Below are 18088 nucleotides of genomic sequence, written 5' to 3'. Positions count from 1 at the left end.
GATTTTACAGCTTCCAATTTCTTCGGATCTGGTTTTACTCCGTTCTTGCTAATCACATGTCCAAGATAAGTGACTTCGCTTTGTAAAAATTCGCATTTATCGGGCTGAAGTTTCAGATTAGCATCTTCTAATCGTTTCATTAATTTCTTGAATTTTTCTTCGTGTTCTTCTAACGTAGTAGCGTAAACAACGATGTCATCCATGTATACGAATAATTCTTGTCCTTGTAATGCAGCCAATACGATATCCATTAAGCGTTGGAATGTAGCGGGAGCATTTTTTAATCCAAAAGACATTTTAGCAAATTCATAATGACCAAAAGGCGTCGTAAAGGCGGTTTTGTGACTATCTTCTGGTGCCATTTTTATTTGGTGAAAGCCTTAGGCTAAGTCACACACGGAAAAATATCGTGCGCCTCCTAGTTGATCTAGGATATCCGTAATATTCGGTAGTGGATATGCATCGCCAATGGTTTTTTCGTTTAATGCACGGAAATCTAATACCATCCTCCATCGTTTATTTCCTTGCGAATCTTCCTTTTTCAGTACGATCCAGATAGGCGTGTTGTAAGGTGATTGAGATGGCTTGACTATGCTTCCTTTTAGTAATTCTTCAGCTTGTTTATTTATTTCTTCTTTATGTATCTGCGGAAATCGATACTGTCTAGTATTTATTGGTTGATCATCCGTGGTTGGAATCTGATGCTGCAGTACGTGAGTAGCGGTGAGTTGTTCCCCTGGTATGTGGAATCTTTCCTGATTTTCCGTTATGATTTTAATTATATTTTTCTTTTCTATTACATTCAAATGATTTAAACGTAATAGTTGTATTATTTTGTTGAATCGGTCTTCCGAATCTTTATTCGATATCGTGAAGCACTCTTGGGAACTTTGCAAGTTTTTTGCGAATTTTGAAGACAATTTATTATTATTATTAATTAAAGAAGAGGTTTGGAGATTTCCCTCTCTGGATTTTTCAGAGCCGAGCGATGTCACTGCATCCTTCTCTCGTACTTCTTGTATATTATTTGCTTCGCGAGAGGTTTGGATACTTCCCTCTCTGGAGTCTTCAAAATTTTCGGATTCGGATTCTTCGTCTTTGCAATTTACATCGTGGATAGTTTGGTTGCCATCAGAGTCTTGCAAATTTTTTACTTTATTCCGTTGATCGATAATTTTCCGATTAATTGAACAATTATTGATAAGAGGTTCGAGGTTCATGGTGGGCACTTGAACTTCAGTTTCTTTATCTGTAGTACTTATGATACTCAGATAAGTTTTTCCGTCAACATTTTCCGCTATCGTGTCTCCCAGACTGATTCCATCGGCTAATCTTATCTTCGGAATGTAGCCCTTTTTTATTTGTGGGTTCCCTATTCTTACGAAAAATAATGATTCAGTATGCGGAGGTACGGTAATTTTTTCTGGTGAGAAGAACGAAACGTTGGTTCCCGATATTTTTAAGTTTTCCTTCGCGTAGTCGATTTTGCTACCCGTCTGCGTAAAGAAATCGTTTCCGAGTATGCCGGCTTGTGTTATAGGAAAATCGCCAGGAACCACATGAAACGTCACTGGTATCTTAAAGAGATTTAATTTTGTTTCACCGAGAGTGTAAACTGGATGCTCGTTGATTCCACTCAATTTTAACACTACGCTGTGATTAACTATTTCACTCCCGGATAAAAATTGCTCTTTGACGATATTCGGCCCGGAGCCTGTGTCCAACATAAAGATCAAATCTATCCCGTGCAAATTTCTTTGAATTGTTGGTACATGGCTCTGTTTATCAAGATTAACAGTGACAGGCCGGACGTCGCAGAACAGCGAATTTCTTATGATCTTTGACTGGTCGAGGGGCGTGAAATCCGTTCGGTCCCCTCTGTCACGCCCGTTTTTGAGGGGCCGAGTAAGTTTCCCGCATTCATATTTTTCCGGCGATCATTATTTATTGATCTTAGTTCGCAATTTTCCAGGAGGTGTCCTTTTTTTTTACAGTACCGGCAGAATAACGAATTTTTAGATATTGAACTTTGTTCCGTTTTAAATCGGCATTCTTTAGCATTATGCCCGTTATTATTACAAATTTGACAAACAGTTCTGAATTTGTTATCTGAATTTTTGAATTCGTTTTGTTTTTTCCAACAATTATGAGCTGAGTGCCCGAGCTTATCGCACCATTGACAGATAACTGTGGGTTTATTTGTATTTACTTTACAATTCTTAGCCGTATTCCCGGTTTTAGTGCATATTTGACAAGTCAAAAGGTTTTCATTTATTAATGTTACTGGTCAATAACTTTGCGGATTCCGATGCCGACATTTGTCGGCACTGTGACCACGTTCCTTGCAAATTAGATAAATTAGAATAAGTAAACACGGGGGAGGGAGGAGGGGAGGAAAAATCCTGATGAGAGGAGCGGGGAGGTAGCCGTAGGTGGGAAGAGACGGGGGGTATCTGTCGCCCATTCATACCCCCCGTCTCTTCCCACCTACGGCTACCTCTCCCCGCGCTCCTCTCATCGCGGATTTTTTCCCCCGTCCCCTCGCCTCCCTCAACGCTCCTGAGTTAGAACCCGTGTTTATTCCCCTTACAACACCCCGCGCTAGCAACCACCGTTAATATATATTACAAATAAAATAAAAACTTACGTTTTTTAATTTTGCCGCATTTTTTTCACCCGCGGCAATTCGCTGTCTACAAAGGCGAATCGTTTCCCGTGGGTGCACAAGTTCATCCGCTTGTCTATAACGTACCCACACTCGTCACCCACGGGATTTTCGGGAACAGAACGAGGTGTTCTGTCAAAAGTCAATATTTCGCCACGTTCGCACTCACCGCGTATGTGATTATCGTAATATAAGCTCAATTGAGCTGAACTGTTTTTTTGGTGTGTGCTACACCACACACCGCCTGCACTAAACGGGGTGCGATCCCCCAACTCGCGGCGCGCGAGAATGTGTACCAACGATGCACACTTTTTTTCCATTTAAGAAGTTAATTAGACGTGTTGCACTTGAAAAAATCAGCATGCGACTGACAGGCAACAGCTACGAGCTCACTGCAGACAGTCAGAAAGAAAACGAAAGCATTTTTTATCAACAGCAGTCCCGAAGGTGTGACATATACTCGTGAGAATCTTTTACAACGTTTAGCACGTTTGAAACTTAAGATGCATTCTATCACGCAATGAGAGATTAAGAAATTATTTCATTTAAAAGATGTATCTCGAAAATGTGACATATACTTACGCAAATCTTTTTACATTTAATTCCGAGTTTTTAAAGAAATATGTATGAGATCAATCAATCAATAGTTCATGGACATTGGGGGAAAAATGCAACAATAAAAAATTTTTTTAATATAAACATTTAAATTATATATTTATTATAAAATATAACATTATTTGTATATTTTGATGGCAATAAAAAATGTTTTTAATATAATATAATACAATATAATATAATATAATATAATATAATATAATATAATATAATATTACTTTCGCGCTCCGAATACTAGAGCTAGCAGCTCACAATCAACAATTTGATTCCCATCATAGCAATCGCTAGCATGTATCGCGCTTACAACCTCGTCACGAGTTTTAGCAGTGGAAGCGATGCTAGCAAATCGTGCAAATTTTGAATCAATTATTTTAAGAAAAGATGTTAATTTATTAAACGCTAATGTAATACACTCATCAAGATCAATCATTTTAAGAAATGTCGATTCCATCATCATTAAGCATTTGCCAGCTGATTCAAATCGCAGGACATCCATGCCATTAAAGTTGCGTAGTCTGGCTGTCAACGCACCGAGGTACACGAAGTCTTGAAGATTTTTAAAATCGTTGTGGAGCAAACTCAAAATGTTTGCGCGATACTCGCAGAGTGATTTCCAAGCCTCGAGAGATAACGGCATTTCCAATCCTCGATTATCGCCAATAATAATTTCCACATAACTAGGTGTTCCAACATTAACACCAATTTCTAAATATTTATAACTCGTAGCCGTCAATGCATATCGCTTACATAGAATACGGATTGCATGATCTTTAGATGAGCTAGTGTAAAAACAAAAAAAAATGACCATATAAAGTTTGTATTAAAAAAAATTTTTTAGTTAGAAAAATTAATACTCACTCATTATTCACACACGATGTGCTAGATGCATTAGCTGGCGTGTAATAATTCATATTACACGCATATGATGTATTAGCTGGCACATTAAATTCCATATTTGTATTAGTTGGCACGTAAAAATCCATCACATTAAGAACGGTAATAACAGATCAGTTTGATGCGCGTGTTACATTTAATGTGATATAATTGTTCCGAGATTTTATATATATATATATATCCCCACCACTAATAAGAAATGCATCAATTAAGTGGGGGGGATTAAATCTTCAAATTGTGTAAGTTTTATTCCTAGGCAACACACACAGGACACATGTTGCATGGAATTATCATATACATTGGAAGTCCACAATTACCACATGATCTACCGCATAATGCGTTTTGAGTATCAATTTCATGTTTGCGAATGGCAATCATTGGCCCACCCACATCAGCTAAATTAATCATACATGGTGCACATACTGCTATAGCTTCACTAGGTGTGCAATAATAAAAAGACAACATACAATGTTTAGTACGTCCATTAAGCGCGAAAAGTTGTGGTGAATCTATTTTTCGAGAAATACAATCTTCAAGATCTTCACTTTGATCACTCATATAATCACTATCGTTGGGCAATCCAATATCGTCCTCATCAGATAAATCCATTAATTCTCCATTGTCATTTACAGCATTTAAATCAGCCATATTCTCTTAACACAAAATATAAATTTAGTGAACTGTCACCCGATGGTATTTGTATAGATCACATTTGTAGGTAATAGCGGGGATCACAAGCATTAGTCTTAAAATAAAAAGTGATATCATAAAGATTGCATCAGAAATGCAAGATTTGCGGGCACCACACGTGCTACTGCACTGCATTGGAAATGCAAGATTTGCAGACGCCGCACGTGCCAGTTATCTCAGGCAATGGTGTGGATTACAAGCGTTTAGTCTTAAATGAAAAAAACAGTGTTTTTATATAAGCGATAATGTTATGAAGATTGCATCAGAAGCGCAAATTTGTAGGCGCCGCTATTAAAATGTAATAAAAATAATATCATATAAAGATTGCAAGGTTTGCGGAATTGGAAGATGTATGTTTGCCTCCACGTGAATCATTTTACAGCTCATTGACTGATGATACAGTATCCGAAAATGATTATGCACACGCTATAGATATCTGGCAACGATTCTCAATTCAAACGCTCGGAGAATACAGTGATCTGTATTTAAAAACTGATGTCTTGTTATTAGCTGACATATTTGAAAACTTTAGAGACAGCTGTATAGTGAGTTACAAACTTGATCCCGCATATTATTACACCTTACCAGGTTTTACGTGGGACGCGATGTTAAAACACACGGGTGTAAAATTTGAACTTCTTACTGACATTGATATGGTTATGTTTATTGAACGTGGTTGTATGCACTAAGATGAAGGTTCGGATGAAAAACTTGAATACAGGTTGCACTTTATAAATTTTATTTTTCTTTTGCACTGATTAACACTTAGCCACTGCTGGGCTCGAAAGGATAGAAATTATTACAATGTTTTAATTTTAGCAAGAATGGCTCTGCTGGCCGCGATAGTATTAGCGAGAGATGCGTTCTGAATGCGTTCAAGAAGGCGACTGACTTGAGAGGCATTGCTTCAAGGAGAACAAAGCAGTTTTCTATTGTAACAAAGAGCATCTTAGGTTTCGTTCGGGACCGTCCCGTCTTGAGTGAGATATGGCACGGAAAATTTTGAATAGTTTCCTTTCGAGTAGATTCATATGGTGACAGTAAAAATAATATCAATCGAAACAAAGCCTCTCATATAACCAGACTGGCGTCGCTCTGACGGCATTCGATCGTTCTGACGGCATTCGATAGTCTGGCGTTTAAAATGTTCGAATAGCATCATCTAATGATTTTAAACATTTCCGCCCGCCTCGTCAGAAGCTGACGAATTTTTTGCAAAGGTAGTATCTTGTACAGGCAAAGGAACAATTTTAACGGCGGGTCGCGTAAATGTGGATGTTGCAGTGCGTACTGTTATTACTCTAACTTGCCCATCAGAACCCGGATGAGTTCCTATAATTCGTGCAAGAGGCCATTTACCTGGTGACGTTGTTTCACCTTTGATTAAGCAGAGCATGCCTACTTGCAAATTTGGCTGAGTTGTTCGCCATTTAGAGCGTATATTTAGTGTGGGCAAGTATTCGGCTGACCAACGCCGCCAGAAATGGTCACGCATTTTTTGCACGAGTTCCCAGCGGGAAAGTCTATTGTCGGATACATTAGTTAAGCATGGCTCGGGCACAGCATTTAACGCATTTCCTATCAGGAAGTGTCCTGGAGTTAGTGCTTCTAGATCCTCGGGATCATCGGAGAGTGGTATCAAAGGTCTAGAATTTAAACACGCTTCAATTTGCGTTAATAAAGTGTACATTTCTTCAAACGTTAGAGTAGCCTCTCCGATGACCCGTCGGATATGATGTTTCGTAGCCTTAACAGCAGCCTCCCAAATTCCGCCGAAATGAGGTGCAGATGGAGGATTAAATTTCCATTTAATTGCTTGATTTGCAATGGTTTGAGTAAATTCCTTACTCTTTATACTTTCAGCAAAGAATTTTCGTAATTCTTTGTCTGCTCCGACAAAATTAGTCCCTCGATCGCTTGAAATCGTGGAACAAATTCCTCTCCTAGAAATAAAACGCCGGAGGGCTGCTAAAAAGGCTGCTGTTGTATAATCTGAGACCAATTCAATATGTATTGCGCGCGTGGCAAAACATATAAAAATGGCCAAGAATGCTTTATGGGCTCGTTGCCCTCGACCCTTGCTTGTTTTGATCATTAAAGGTCCAGCGTAATCTACTCCGGTATTTAAAAATGGACGATTTACCGTAACTCGAGCTTGCGGCAAATCGCTCATTTGAGGATGCGGAGATGTGCCTCTCCAACGAACACATGGTACGCAGTTTTTAATGTGCTCCTTTACTGATGCTCTGCCTCCCATAAGCCAATAGCGTTGCCTTATGGTTGACAGTGTCAGTTGCGGTCCCCCATGCAGGGTCCTTTTATGGTAATGATCTATGATTAAAAAAGTTAAGTTTGAGCGCTTGGGTAATATTATCGGATGCTGCTGATCCCGTGACAATGACGCATTTCGTAATCTACCGCCGATTCTTAAAATTCCAATCTCGCTTATAATAGGAGACAGAGATGATAAAGCATTATTTCGAGAAAGCGATTTTCCCTCAGTCAATAATTTAATTTCTTCCGAGAACCAAAGTCGCTGTGTTGTTAGGATCCAGAAGTTAAGTGATTTATTTATTTCAGACCAAGATAATGGTCCCTTTGAGCTTCCCTTTAGCCAGCGTCGGCATAATGCAGTGACTCTTAATAATTTAAGTAATGTTGAGAATTTTAATAATAATTCATTCTCTTTTGGCAACGTGGTTATAGTAAATACGTGAGACCTTTGCTCGTTTTTAACAGCAATTAATTCTTCAGAATTAATTTCAAAGTTACTTAGATTTGGTTGTTCAATATTATTTTCCCTGAGCCATTTCGGGCCTGACCACCAGAGCGGGTGATTTTGTAGTTCGCTTGGCAAGAGACCGCGAGAAGCGCAGTCGGCAGGATTTTCATTACCTGGAATATGGTTCCAGTAAGCAGATGGTAATGCTTGCTGGATTTCCGATACGCGATTCGCTACATAGGTGGTCCATTTTGAGGGATGACCCTTGAGCCAGGCAAGAGTTACAGTAGAATCAGACCATAGATTAATGCTATTAAATTTTAATTTTATAGTAGCTTGAACGTGAACAACTAATCGAGTCAAAAGAGTGGCGGCGCACAATTCTAATCGAGGTAAGGATATTTTTTTTAGCGGTGCTACGCGAGTTTTGGCTTGTAATAATGATATTTTAAATTCATTATTCTGACTAATTTTAACAAAAATTACTGCAGCGTAGGCTCGCTCGGAGGCATCTGCGAAGCCATGTAATTCTATTAAGGATGTTGTTTCCGTGGTCATAAGCCATCGCGGTATTTTAATTTCCGACAATTTTATTAATTCATTGCGAAATTGTTGCCATAAATTGAAATCATCTTTATCTAACGGATGATCCCAATCGTTTCCCTTAAGCCAGAGCGTTTGGATTAAGATTTTTGCTTTAATAATAACCGGCGCAAGCCAGCCGAGAGGATCGAAAAGCCGAGCTGTTTCGGACAGCACTATTCTTTTTGTAGGTACTTGATTTTCTATTGGTGTTACATGAAAATAAAAAAAATCCTCTGTAGGATTCCAGCGGAGGCCTAAAATAGTATGCGTAATATCACTGTGAAAATCTACTGGACCCTTGCTTGGTTCAGGTGTCGGTATTATTTTGCTTAGTTCACTGCTATTGAATGACCATTTGGCTAAGGGGAAGCCGCCCGCCGTGCAAATATTAATTAATTGCGTAATTAAAACCTTTGCGGATGATACTGAGTCTGCGCCAGTCAAAATATCGTCCATGTATATTTCATGACGGAGAACCGATGCACCTAAGGGAAAATTGTTCGCTTCATCGAGAGCTAATTGCTTAATTACTCTGTTAGCTAAATATGGCGCAGAACATAATCCGTAAGTAATAGTATTTAATTTATAATCAAAATATTCATAAAGAGAACTCGGACGCCAAATTATCCGCTGATATTCTCGATCCTCTGGGTGAATTTCAATCTGCCGATACATTTTTTCAATGTCTGTGGTTATAGCTATCTGATACCGTCGCCAATTAGAAATTATATCAGAAAGTGCAGGAAGTAGGTTAGGACCGTTATGCAATACATCATTAAGGGACTCTGAATTTTTAAAGCGTGCAGAGGCATTGAAAACTACTCGTATTCTTGAATTAGGATCATTGCTCTTAAATACCCCATGGTGAGGCAGGTAATAATGCTTGTCAGATGTCGGAGGTGTTGTTTTGGACATGTGTCCTAACATTTCGTACTCGTGTAAAAAATAATTATATTGAAATCGTAATTGTAGTTGTGAGTCAAGGCGTTTTTCTAGCTTAGAAAAAATATTAATTGATGATGGTCGAGAGTTTGCAAATTCCGGATCCTGCTTAGCGAACGGTAGTCTAACCATATAGCGGCCTGATGGCAATCGTTGAGTGGTTTCAATAAAAAATTCCTCGCACTTTCGATCTGCGTCGGTAAGAGGAATTGGTTTTAATGGTAATTCTTCCTGTTGCCAGAAACGTGATACCAGTTCTACTATATTTTCTTGAGTTTGGCAATGATTTATTGAGACAAAAGAAGCAGACTGAATTCCACCCGTAGATCCGGATAAAATCCATCCTAATGCTGTTTTTAAAGCTATGGGCATTTTAGCTGTGCCCTTTCGCAAACCATTTTCTATTATAATGGCGTGAACTTCCGCTCCTAAAATTAAATCTATCGGGTCGTTAGAGGAAAATTCAGGATCAGCAAGCACTAGGCCTTGCAAATGTGGCCATGATTCGTTATTGTTAATAATGCGCTGCGTATTAACGGTGACACGGGGTAAAATTAATGCCGAAATCGTTACACAAAAGTCTTGATTTACGCAAGATTTTAAATTAAAATTTACACGACCGCGCGCGTAACAAGTTTTATCGCCACCAATGCCGAAAATTGTGGTGGTGTCGGATTTTCGCGGTAAACATAGTTTTTCTACGAGAGCTTCCGAAATAATTGATACCTCCGAACCCGGGTCTATGAGCGCTCGCACTATTATTTTTTTGTTATACTTATCGGTAATTATAACCCTTGCTGTGGCCAATAAAACCGAGACTCGTCCAGTTACATAATTACGCAAATGGAGAGACGTGACTGAGGCGCTTTGCGTGGCGGGACGCTCTTCCGGCTTTTGCGACGAGTTGGTTGATGGACCTGTTGAAGTTGAACCTGCTGGCAATGAACCGGCTGGTTGAGTTGTTCTGTGCATGATTGCTGGGCTTCGCAGGAAGGTTTCGTGAATGGTTGAGTGGTGCCGTCTTCCGCAGGAGACACAACTTTTCTTTGAAGGACACTGGCTAACGGCATGCTTTCCAAAGCAATTGATGCACAAACTATTTTCGGCGGCATAGTCTCGGCGCGCTGCAGGCCCTTTCCTGGAGAACTCACTACATGCAAGGATATAATGGTCTCCCTTGCATAAAAAGCATGAGGAGGGCTTACCTCCCGTGGTAAATGGCGCGGCGTGCGTAACCAAAGCTCGGGCTGGCTTGGAAACAGTCGTTGTTTTTGTCGAGGTGTCATGCCCCGCAGGGTATAGAGCTTCTAAAGCCCGCAATCGATTTTCCAAAAAGTTCTTTAATTCTTCAAAGGTGGGTGGTTCGGTAGTGCCACCGATCGTTGTTTCCCACTCGCGGCGTGAACGAGAATCTAATAGTTCGATCACTAAATGAATAAAGAGATCGTTGTCAGTAATGGGGCGGCGAATTCCTTCCATTGTTCCGGCAGTCTGAAGTACATTATGGAAGAGTCGTCTTAGTTCGTGGACAGACTCCGTTCGCATCTTTGGCAATGAGGTAAATGTTGAAAAGCAGGATCGCACAAGCATTCGTTTATTAGCATAATATTCCTTTAACATAGTCCAAACTCGTTCATAGTTATCGGCGGTGGTAGGAATATTTTTTACTAACTGCTCTGCCTCACCCTTGAGACAGCAGCGTAAATAATGGAGTTTTTCTACCTCCATTAATGATGAATCTCGGGCAATCATTGATTGGAAAAGATCCTTGAATGCGGGCCAGTCCTCAAATTTTCCAGAAAAAGTAGGCAGTTGAATACGAGGAAGCTGGCGTCGAGAGGAAACTTCGCTCTCGCGCAGGGAGAGCTCGGGTTTTTCCTCCGTTTTGCGATGTTCTTCGGCGAGATCCATCAAGATCGCCCGCTGCGAGACGTAGGCTTCTTCGACCATGCTATAGGCATCGGCCTTAACATAATCATGCTCGGCAAGTTCCGTCCAAAAACTCGTATGAAGAGTTTCATGACCCTTTTCGAATTTGCTCCAGTAATTATCGAGAAGTCTCAAGCGAGTCTCGATGGAGCCGGGAGTGATTTTAGCCGCACCTCCCTTTTTTAAATTTTCCACCGAGCGTGAAATACGCCCGTACAAATCCGTCTGGCTACGGATTAATGAATCCATGCTTTGACTCATGTCGATTTAGACTTTCGCACAACACTGCACTGTAACAAGTTTTTCGAAAAGCAAGGATATGCGTATCCGGCTCGAAGGACCAAAAAATGTATGCACTAAGATGAAGGTTCGGATGAAAAACTTGAATACAGGTTGCACTTTATAAATTTTATTTTTCTTTTGCACTGATTAACACTTAGCCACTGCTGGGCTCGAAAGGATAGAAATTATTACAATGTTTTAATTTTAGCAAGAATGGCTTTGCTGGCCGCGATAGTATTAGCGAGAGATGCGTTCTGAATGCGTTCAAGAAGGCGACTGACTTGAGAGGCATTGCTTCAAGGAGAACAAAGCAGTTTTCTATTGTAACAAAGAGCATCTTAGGTTTCGTTCGGGACCGTCCCGTCTTGAGTGAGATATGGCACGGAAAATTTTGAATAGTTTCCTTTCGAGTAGATTCATATGGTGACAGTAAAAATAATATCAATCGAAACAAAGCCTCTCATATAACCAGACTGGCGTCGCTCTGACGGCATTCGATCGTTCTGACGGCATTCGATAGTCTGGCGTTTAAAATGTTCGAATAGCATCATCTAATGATTTTAAACAGTGGTATACGCGGTGGTTTAAGTCAATGCTCAAGCAGATATGCATGTGCCAATAATAAATATATGCAGTCATATGATTCATCAAAATCATCAACATATTTCCTCGGCGAACCATGCAACACAGTTATTACCGCGATGAAACCGATACATTGATAGCGACTTGTTGTATGAACAGCATACATAATACCCTATGCTAAAAACCTTATGATGTTGGTGTGCGCATGTAGATGTGGTAGAGTCAGCATTCGTTTTTTCTAGGGTACATTCCAAATCGGCATATACCACAAATGGAACTCGTTCCTTTCTAGTATAGTTGTCAAAACTTAACCATTTTTTTTCATCACATGGTAATATAATTGCGCACTCATTAATTTTTCCACAATTTACGCTGTGTACCATTAATCTTTCACTTGAACTAAAGTAATGTAAGCATCTGGAATAAAGAATATAAATGCATTAAAAATTTTTTATTGTATAAAAGAAAAACTTTTATTTACATTTTATACTTACCGATCACAAAAATATTTCTTACTCTTTGTTTTACTAAGCCGTGAACTTATAAGACGTGATAAATTTTTTATCAATGAAAAATGTCCAACATCATTATCTCGCTGTGTGTACAACAAATGAATGTGTCTCTCTCGTACTTTATCTGTGAGTTGTATTGGTAGAATTTTTTTCTTCTCAATCGTATATATGTTGATGGAAATATTATTAAGATTTTCAAATTTTTTAACATGTTTCATAGTTATTGGAAACTCAATACCTTCAAGATTTAACACTGTTGCATAATGTGGATATGATATTATTCGATCCACATGTTTCTCGGCTGGGTATAGAGCGGCTACCACTGACCATGCGAAACATGCATTGTCAGCAGATTGTATATTTATCACAGCTCTTTTCATTTTAATTTCCTGTGGTAATATCACATGGCACCCAGCATGTAATGGATTGTGTTTATTTACATTTATCATCAAATTATGTATACGCGACAGTGCCCACCCGCTGTCACGTTGTTGAAATTCATCCAAGGATGTGAGAATAGGCTCGATAATGCGTGACTCGTACCACTCTTGTAGATCACTTGAACGAAAGAGTTCACAGTTTTTTGTGCACACACTTTTATTTGCAGTTTTATTGTTAGCCACAAATTCACCATTAAATACAACATTAATTTTTATATTGTTATGTTTATGCATAACATTTTGCACATGTTTTAATACAATGTCTTGCGCATCTTCCAGAAATTCGCGAGGCTCGATATAGTTTGAATTAATTACCACACCTGTTAATATGCGGCTTTCAAAAGCTGTGTCAATTTCACTCCATCGAAGTCCTTTATTTTTTGTATTATGTCCAGCACCCACATGAATGAAACGTTGTTTTGTTAAATCTCTTAAACTTTCGATACGTGCAATACATGCAACTAGTGATTGCTTCGCACCGATTGATAATCTTGCGCGTTTATTTCGCCCCTGGTCCTCCAATAATTCGATATATTCTTCACATTGCTGATTCCATGCATTAAATTCTTCTAAAGTCAATCGATCTGCTTGCGCTGTCAACTGTTGCTCTCGTCGATCCATTTTATTCTCGAGATTTCAATATGTTAAATGATAAAATGTGATGTATGCTCCACAGTTTTATATGTGGTATATGACAAACTGCTACGTTTACATTTTTAAGTAAGTTCAATGAATTCATAGCGATTATGTCAGCATTTTAAGTATTAACCTTCATAACGATGGAGAACAGATGAAACACTAGAAGCCGCCTGATAATTTTATATTTTTTCTAATGTTAGCAGTTTTGCACGTGCATATTGTGATAAGTGACATACATGTGGCGTCTACAAATTTTTGCTTAGTATTTTTTTTCAGCACATGTGTATAGCTGCGCCTACAAATTTGCGCTTCTGATGCAATCTTCATAACATTATTACCTATATAAAATCATTGTTTTTTTCATTTAAAACTAAACGCTTGTAGTCCACACCATTGCCTGAGATAACTGGCACGTGTGACGTCTACAAATCTTGCAAATCTTGCATTTCCAATGCAGTGTGATGCAGTAGCACGTGTGGTGTCCGCAAATCTTGCAATCTTTATATGATATTATTTTTATTACATTTTAATAGCGGCGCCTACAAATTTGCGCTTCTGATGCAATCTTCATAACATTATCGCCTATATAAAATCACTGTTTTTTTTCATTTTAGACTAAACGCTTGTAATCCACACCATTGCCTGAGATAACTGGCACGTACGGCGTCTGCAAATCTTGCATTTCCAATGCAGTGCAATGCAGTAGCATGTGTGGTGTCCGCAAATTTTGCAATCTTTATATGATATTATTTTTATTACATTTTAATAGCGGCGCCTACAAATTTGCGCTTCTGATGCAATCTTCATAACATTATCGCTTATATAAAATCACTGTTTTTTTCATTTAAGACTAAACGCTTGTAATCCACACCATTGCCTGAGATAACTGGCACGTGCGGCGTCTGCAAATCTTGCATTTCCAATGCAGTGCAGTAGCACGTGTGGTGCCCGCAAATCTTGCATTTCTGATGCAATCTTTATGATATCACTTTTTATTTTAAGACTAATGCTTGTGATCCCCGCTATTACCTACAAATGTGATCTATACAAATACCATCGGGTGACAGTTCACTAAATTTATATTTTGTGTTAAGAGAATATGGCTGATTTAAATGCTGTAAATGACAATGGAGAATTAATGGATTTATCTGATGAGGACGATATTGGATTGCCCAACGATAGTGATTATATGAGTGATCAAAGTGAAGATCTTGAAGATTGTATTTCTCGAAAAATAGATTCACCACAACTTTTCGCGCTTAATGGACGTACTAAACATTGTATGTTGTCTTTTTATTATTGCACACCTAGTGAAGCTATTGCAGTATGTGCACCATGTATGATTAATTTAGCTGATGTGGGTGGGCCAATGATTGCCATTCGCAAACATGAAATTGATACTCAAAACGCATTATGCGGTAGATCATGTGGTAATTGTGGACTTCCAATGTATATGATAATTCCATGCAACATGTGTCCTGTGTGTGTTGCCTAGGAATAAAACTTACACAATTTGAAGATTTAATCCCCCCCACTTAATTGATGCATTTCTTATTAGTGGTGGGGATATATATATATATATAAAATCTCGGAACAATTATATCACATTAAATGTAACACGCGCATCAAACTGATCTGTTATTACCGTTCTTAATGTGATGGATTTTTACGTGCCAACTAATACAAATATGGAATTTAATGTGCCAGCTAATACATCATATGCGTGTAATATGAATTATTACACGCCAGCTAATGCATCTAGCACATCGTGTGTGAATAATAAGTGAGTATTAATTTTTCTAACTAAAAAATTTTTTTTAATACAAACTTTATATGGTCATTTTTTTTTGTTTTTACACTAGCTCATCTAAAGATCATGCAATCCGTATTCTATGTAAGCGATATGCATTGACGGCTACGAGTTATAAATATTTAGAAATTGGTGTTAATGTTGGAACACCTAGTTATGTGGAAATTATTATTGGCGATAATCGAGGATTGGAAATGCCGTTATCTCTCGAGGCTTGGAAATCACTCTGCGAGTATCGCGCAAACATTTTGAGTTTGCTCCACAACGATTTTAAAAATCTTCAAGACTTCGTGTACCTCGGTGCGTTGACAGCCAGACTACGCAACTTTAATGGCATGGATGTCCTGCGGTTTGAATCAGCTGGCAAATACTTAATGATGATGGAATCGACATTTCTTAAAATGATTGATCTTGATGAGTGTATTACATTAGCGTTTAATAAATTAACATCTTTTCTTAAAATAATTGATTCGAAATTTGCACGATTTGCTAGCATCGCTTCCACTGCTAAAACTCGTGACGAGGTTGTAAGCGCGATACATGCTAGCGATTGCTATGATGGGAATCAAATTGTTGATTGTGAGCTGCTAGCTCTAGTATTCGGAGCGCGAAAGTAATATTATATTATATTATATTATATTATATTATATTATATTATATTATATTGTATTATATTATATTAAAAACATTTTTTATTGCCATCAAAATATACAAATAATGTTATATTTTATAATAAATATATAATTTAAATGTTTATATTAAAAAATTTTTATTGTTGCATTTTCCCCCAATGTCCATGAACTATTGATTGATTGATCTCATACATATTTCTTTAAAAACTCGGAATTAAATGTAAAAAGATTTGCGTAAGTATATGTCACATTTTCGAGATACATCTTTTAAATGAAATAATTTCTTAATCTCTCATTGCGTGATAGAATGCATCTTAAGTTTCAAACGTGCTAAACGTTGTAAAAGATTCTCACGAGTATATGTCACACCTTCGGGACTGCTGTTGATAAAAAAATGCTTTCGTTTTTCTTTCTGACTGTCTGCAGTGAGCTCGTAGCTGTTGCCTGTCAGTCGCATGCTGATTTTTTCAAGTGCAACACGTCTAATTAACTTCTTAAATGGAAAAAAAGTGTGCATCGTTGGTACACATTCTCGCGCGCCGCGAGTTGGGGGATCGCACCCCGTTTAGTGCAGGCGGTGTGTGGTGTAGCACACACCAAAAAAACAGTTCAGCTCAATTGAGCTTATATTACGATAATCACATACGCGGTGAGTGCGAACGTGGCGAAATATTGACTTTTGACAGAACACCTCGTTCTGTTCCCGAAAATCCCGTGGGTGACGAGTGTGGGTACGTTATAGACAAGCGGATGAACTTGTGCACCCACGGGAAACGATTCGCCTTTGTAGACAGCGAATTGCCGCGGGTGAAAAAATGCGGCAAAATTAAAAACGTAAGTTTTTATTTTATTTGTAATATATATTAACGGTGGTTGCTAGCGCGGGGTGTTGTAAGGGGAATAAACACGGGTTCTAACTCAGGAGCGTTGAGGGAGGGACGGGGAAAACGATGAGGGAGCGGGGAGGTAGCCGTAGGTGGGAAGAGACGGGGTATGAATGGGCGACAGATACCCCCGTCTCTTCCCACCTACGGCTACCTCTCCCCGCGCTCCTCTCATCGCGGATTTTTTCCCCTGTCCCCTCGCCTTCCTCAACGCTCCTGGGTTAAAACCCGTGTTTACAACTTTTTAAATAATTAAAATTAGTATCGACAAAGATGACTTTAAGGAACAGGAATAGAGAAAAAGGTTGGCAGATGTGATTCAGGAAGAATGAAAGGAGTTTGATGTTCAGGATGATAAACAAAAATGACAGGATCGTTGTCAGAAAGGTTGTATTCTGTTTTAAAGGCTGGAGGAGGGAAGGATTGAGGTTCCGGAGTTTCTTGAGGTGGGTGAGGGTATTTATCGGCTATCTTGTCGAGGAAATGTCGGTAACTGGAATTAGGTAAAGCTGAGAATGGAGAGGAAAAAGAATGGGAAAAACTCGGGAGAGAAACCGGAGGAGGAATATTAGAAGCAAACGAGGGAAGGCGGTGAGGTGACGCGATCGGCGATGGAGAAAACGATGGGCCTTGGGCCTCGCAATAATCCGCGTACAATCGGAGCTCAGGGTAGCACACTTTACAATTGTAACTTCCGCCGCATGGCATGGGAAGTTTTCTCTTTAATTCAGTAAGTAAATAGTCGTATTCCGACGTATTCTTATCAGAGTCAGCGGAAGTGGGTGGACAAGTTCGGCTCACTATAAATGAGCGAATCGATTTAATAATTATTTTACGGAAACTCGAAAGAAAAATGAGAATCAGACTTACTACTTAGGCGGGTTAATAAACAGGCGAAGTTTATAATGTCAAACGTTCTTCTGGCGAAGCAGTAGATTCGTGATTCCGGTGGAAGTTCGGCGGATTTGAGCAGCTAGTGGATCGGCTAGTTTGAGCGGCTAGCGGCTCGGCTGGTTTGAACGGCTAGCGAATCGGTTGGTTCTTCCTTCGGTTTAGAGCACTCACGAATCGCGGTTAAAATAATGCCAGGTATCAGGAGACTTTTTAGAATGAATGAATGTTCCGCCCGCTCGGGCTTTTTATATGATTCAAAAGGGCGTTGTTTACGGGTGCCGTGCGCACCGCTTATCGTAGGGCAGTCTGATTCACTTTTCCGAATTTTCCGTTGTTATGACTCTTTTCTTAAAAACAATCCACTTGACCTT

The 18088-nt window shown here is 39.0% G+C and overlaps 2 protein-coding genes across 2 annotated transcripts; both read right to left on the bottom strand.

The window, feature by feature from the left end:
• Positions 1–6035: 6035 nt before the first annotated feature.
• LOC139110885 (uncharacterized) lies at positions 6036–11303 on the bottom strand. Its single transcript, XM_070670845.1, has 3 exons — positions 10319–11303; positions 9953–10263; positions 6036–9638 (listed from the first exon to the last, which is right to left on the bottom strand). Exons 1-3 carry the CDS (start codon positions 11301–11303, stop codon positions 6036–6038), a joined length of 4899 nt encoding a protein of 1632 aa, XP_070526946.1.
• Positions 11304–12392: 1089 nt separating this feature from the next.
• On the bottom strand, positions 12393–14528 carry LOC139110934 (uncharacterized). Its single transcript, XM_070670911.1, has one exon. It carries the CDS (start codon positions 13477–13479, stop codon positions 12397–12399), a length of 1083 nt encoding a protein of 360 aa, XP_070527012.1. The 5' UTR covers positions 13480–14528; the 3' UTR covers positions 12393–12396.
• Positions 14529–18088: the final 3560 nt, after the last annotated feature.

Source organism: Cardiocondyla obscurior, linkage group LG22 (assembly GCF_019399895.1).
Source record: "Cardiocondyla obscurior isolate alpha-2009 linkage group LG22, Cobs3.1, whole genome shotgun sequence".
NCBI lineage: Eukaryota > Metazoa > Arthropoda > Insecta > Hymenoptera > Formicidae > Cardiocondyla > Cardiocondyla obscurior.
Note: the sequence above shows the minus strand (reverse complement) of the source record. Positions and strands in the feature narration are given on the sequence as shown.

Coding starts and splice junctions, on each gene's coding strand:
- LOC139110885 (XM_070670845.1), bottom strand. CDS start 11,303: ATGAGTCAAAGCATGGATTCATTAATCCGTAGCCAGACGGATTTGTAC. Junction 10,264..10,318: donor CGCGCCATTTACCACGGGAG/GTAAGCCCTCCT, acceptor CCTTGCATGTAG/TGAGTTCTCCAGGAAAGGGC. Junction 9,639..9,952: donor AGTCACGTCTCTCCATTTGC/GTAATTATGTAA, acceptor GTTAATACGCAG/CGCATTATTAACAATAACGA.
- LOC139110934 (XM_070670911.1), bottom strand. CDS start 13,479: ATGGATCGACGAGAGCAACAGTTGACAGCGCAAGCAGATCGATTGACT.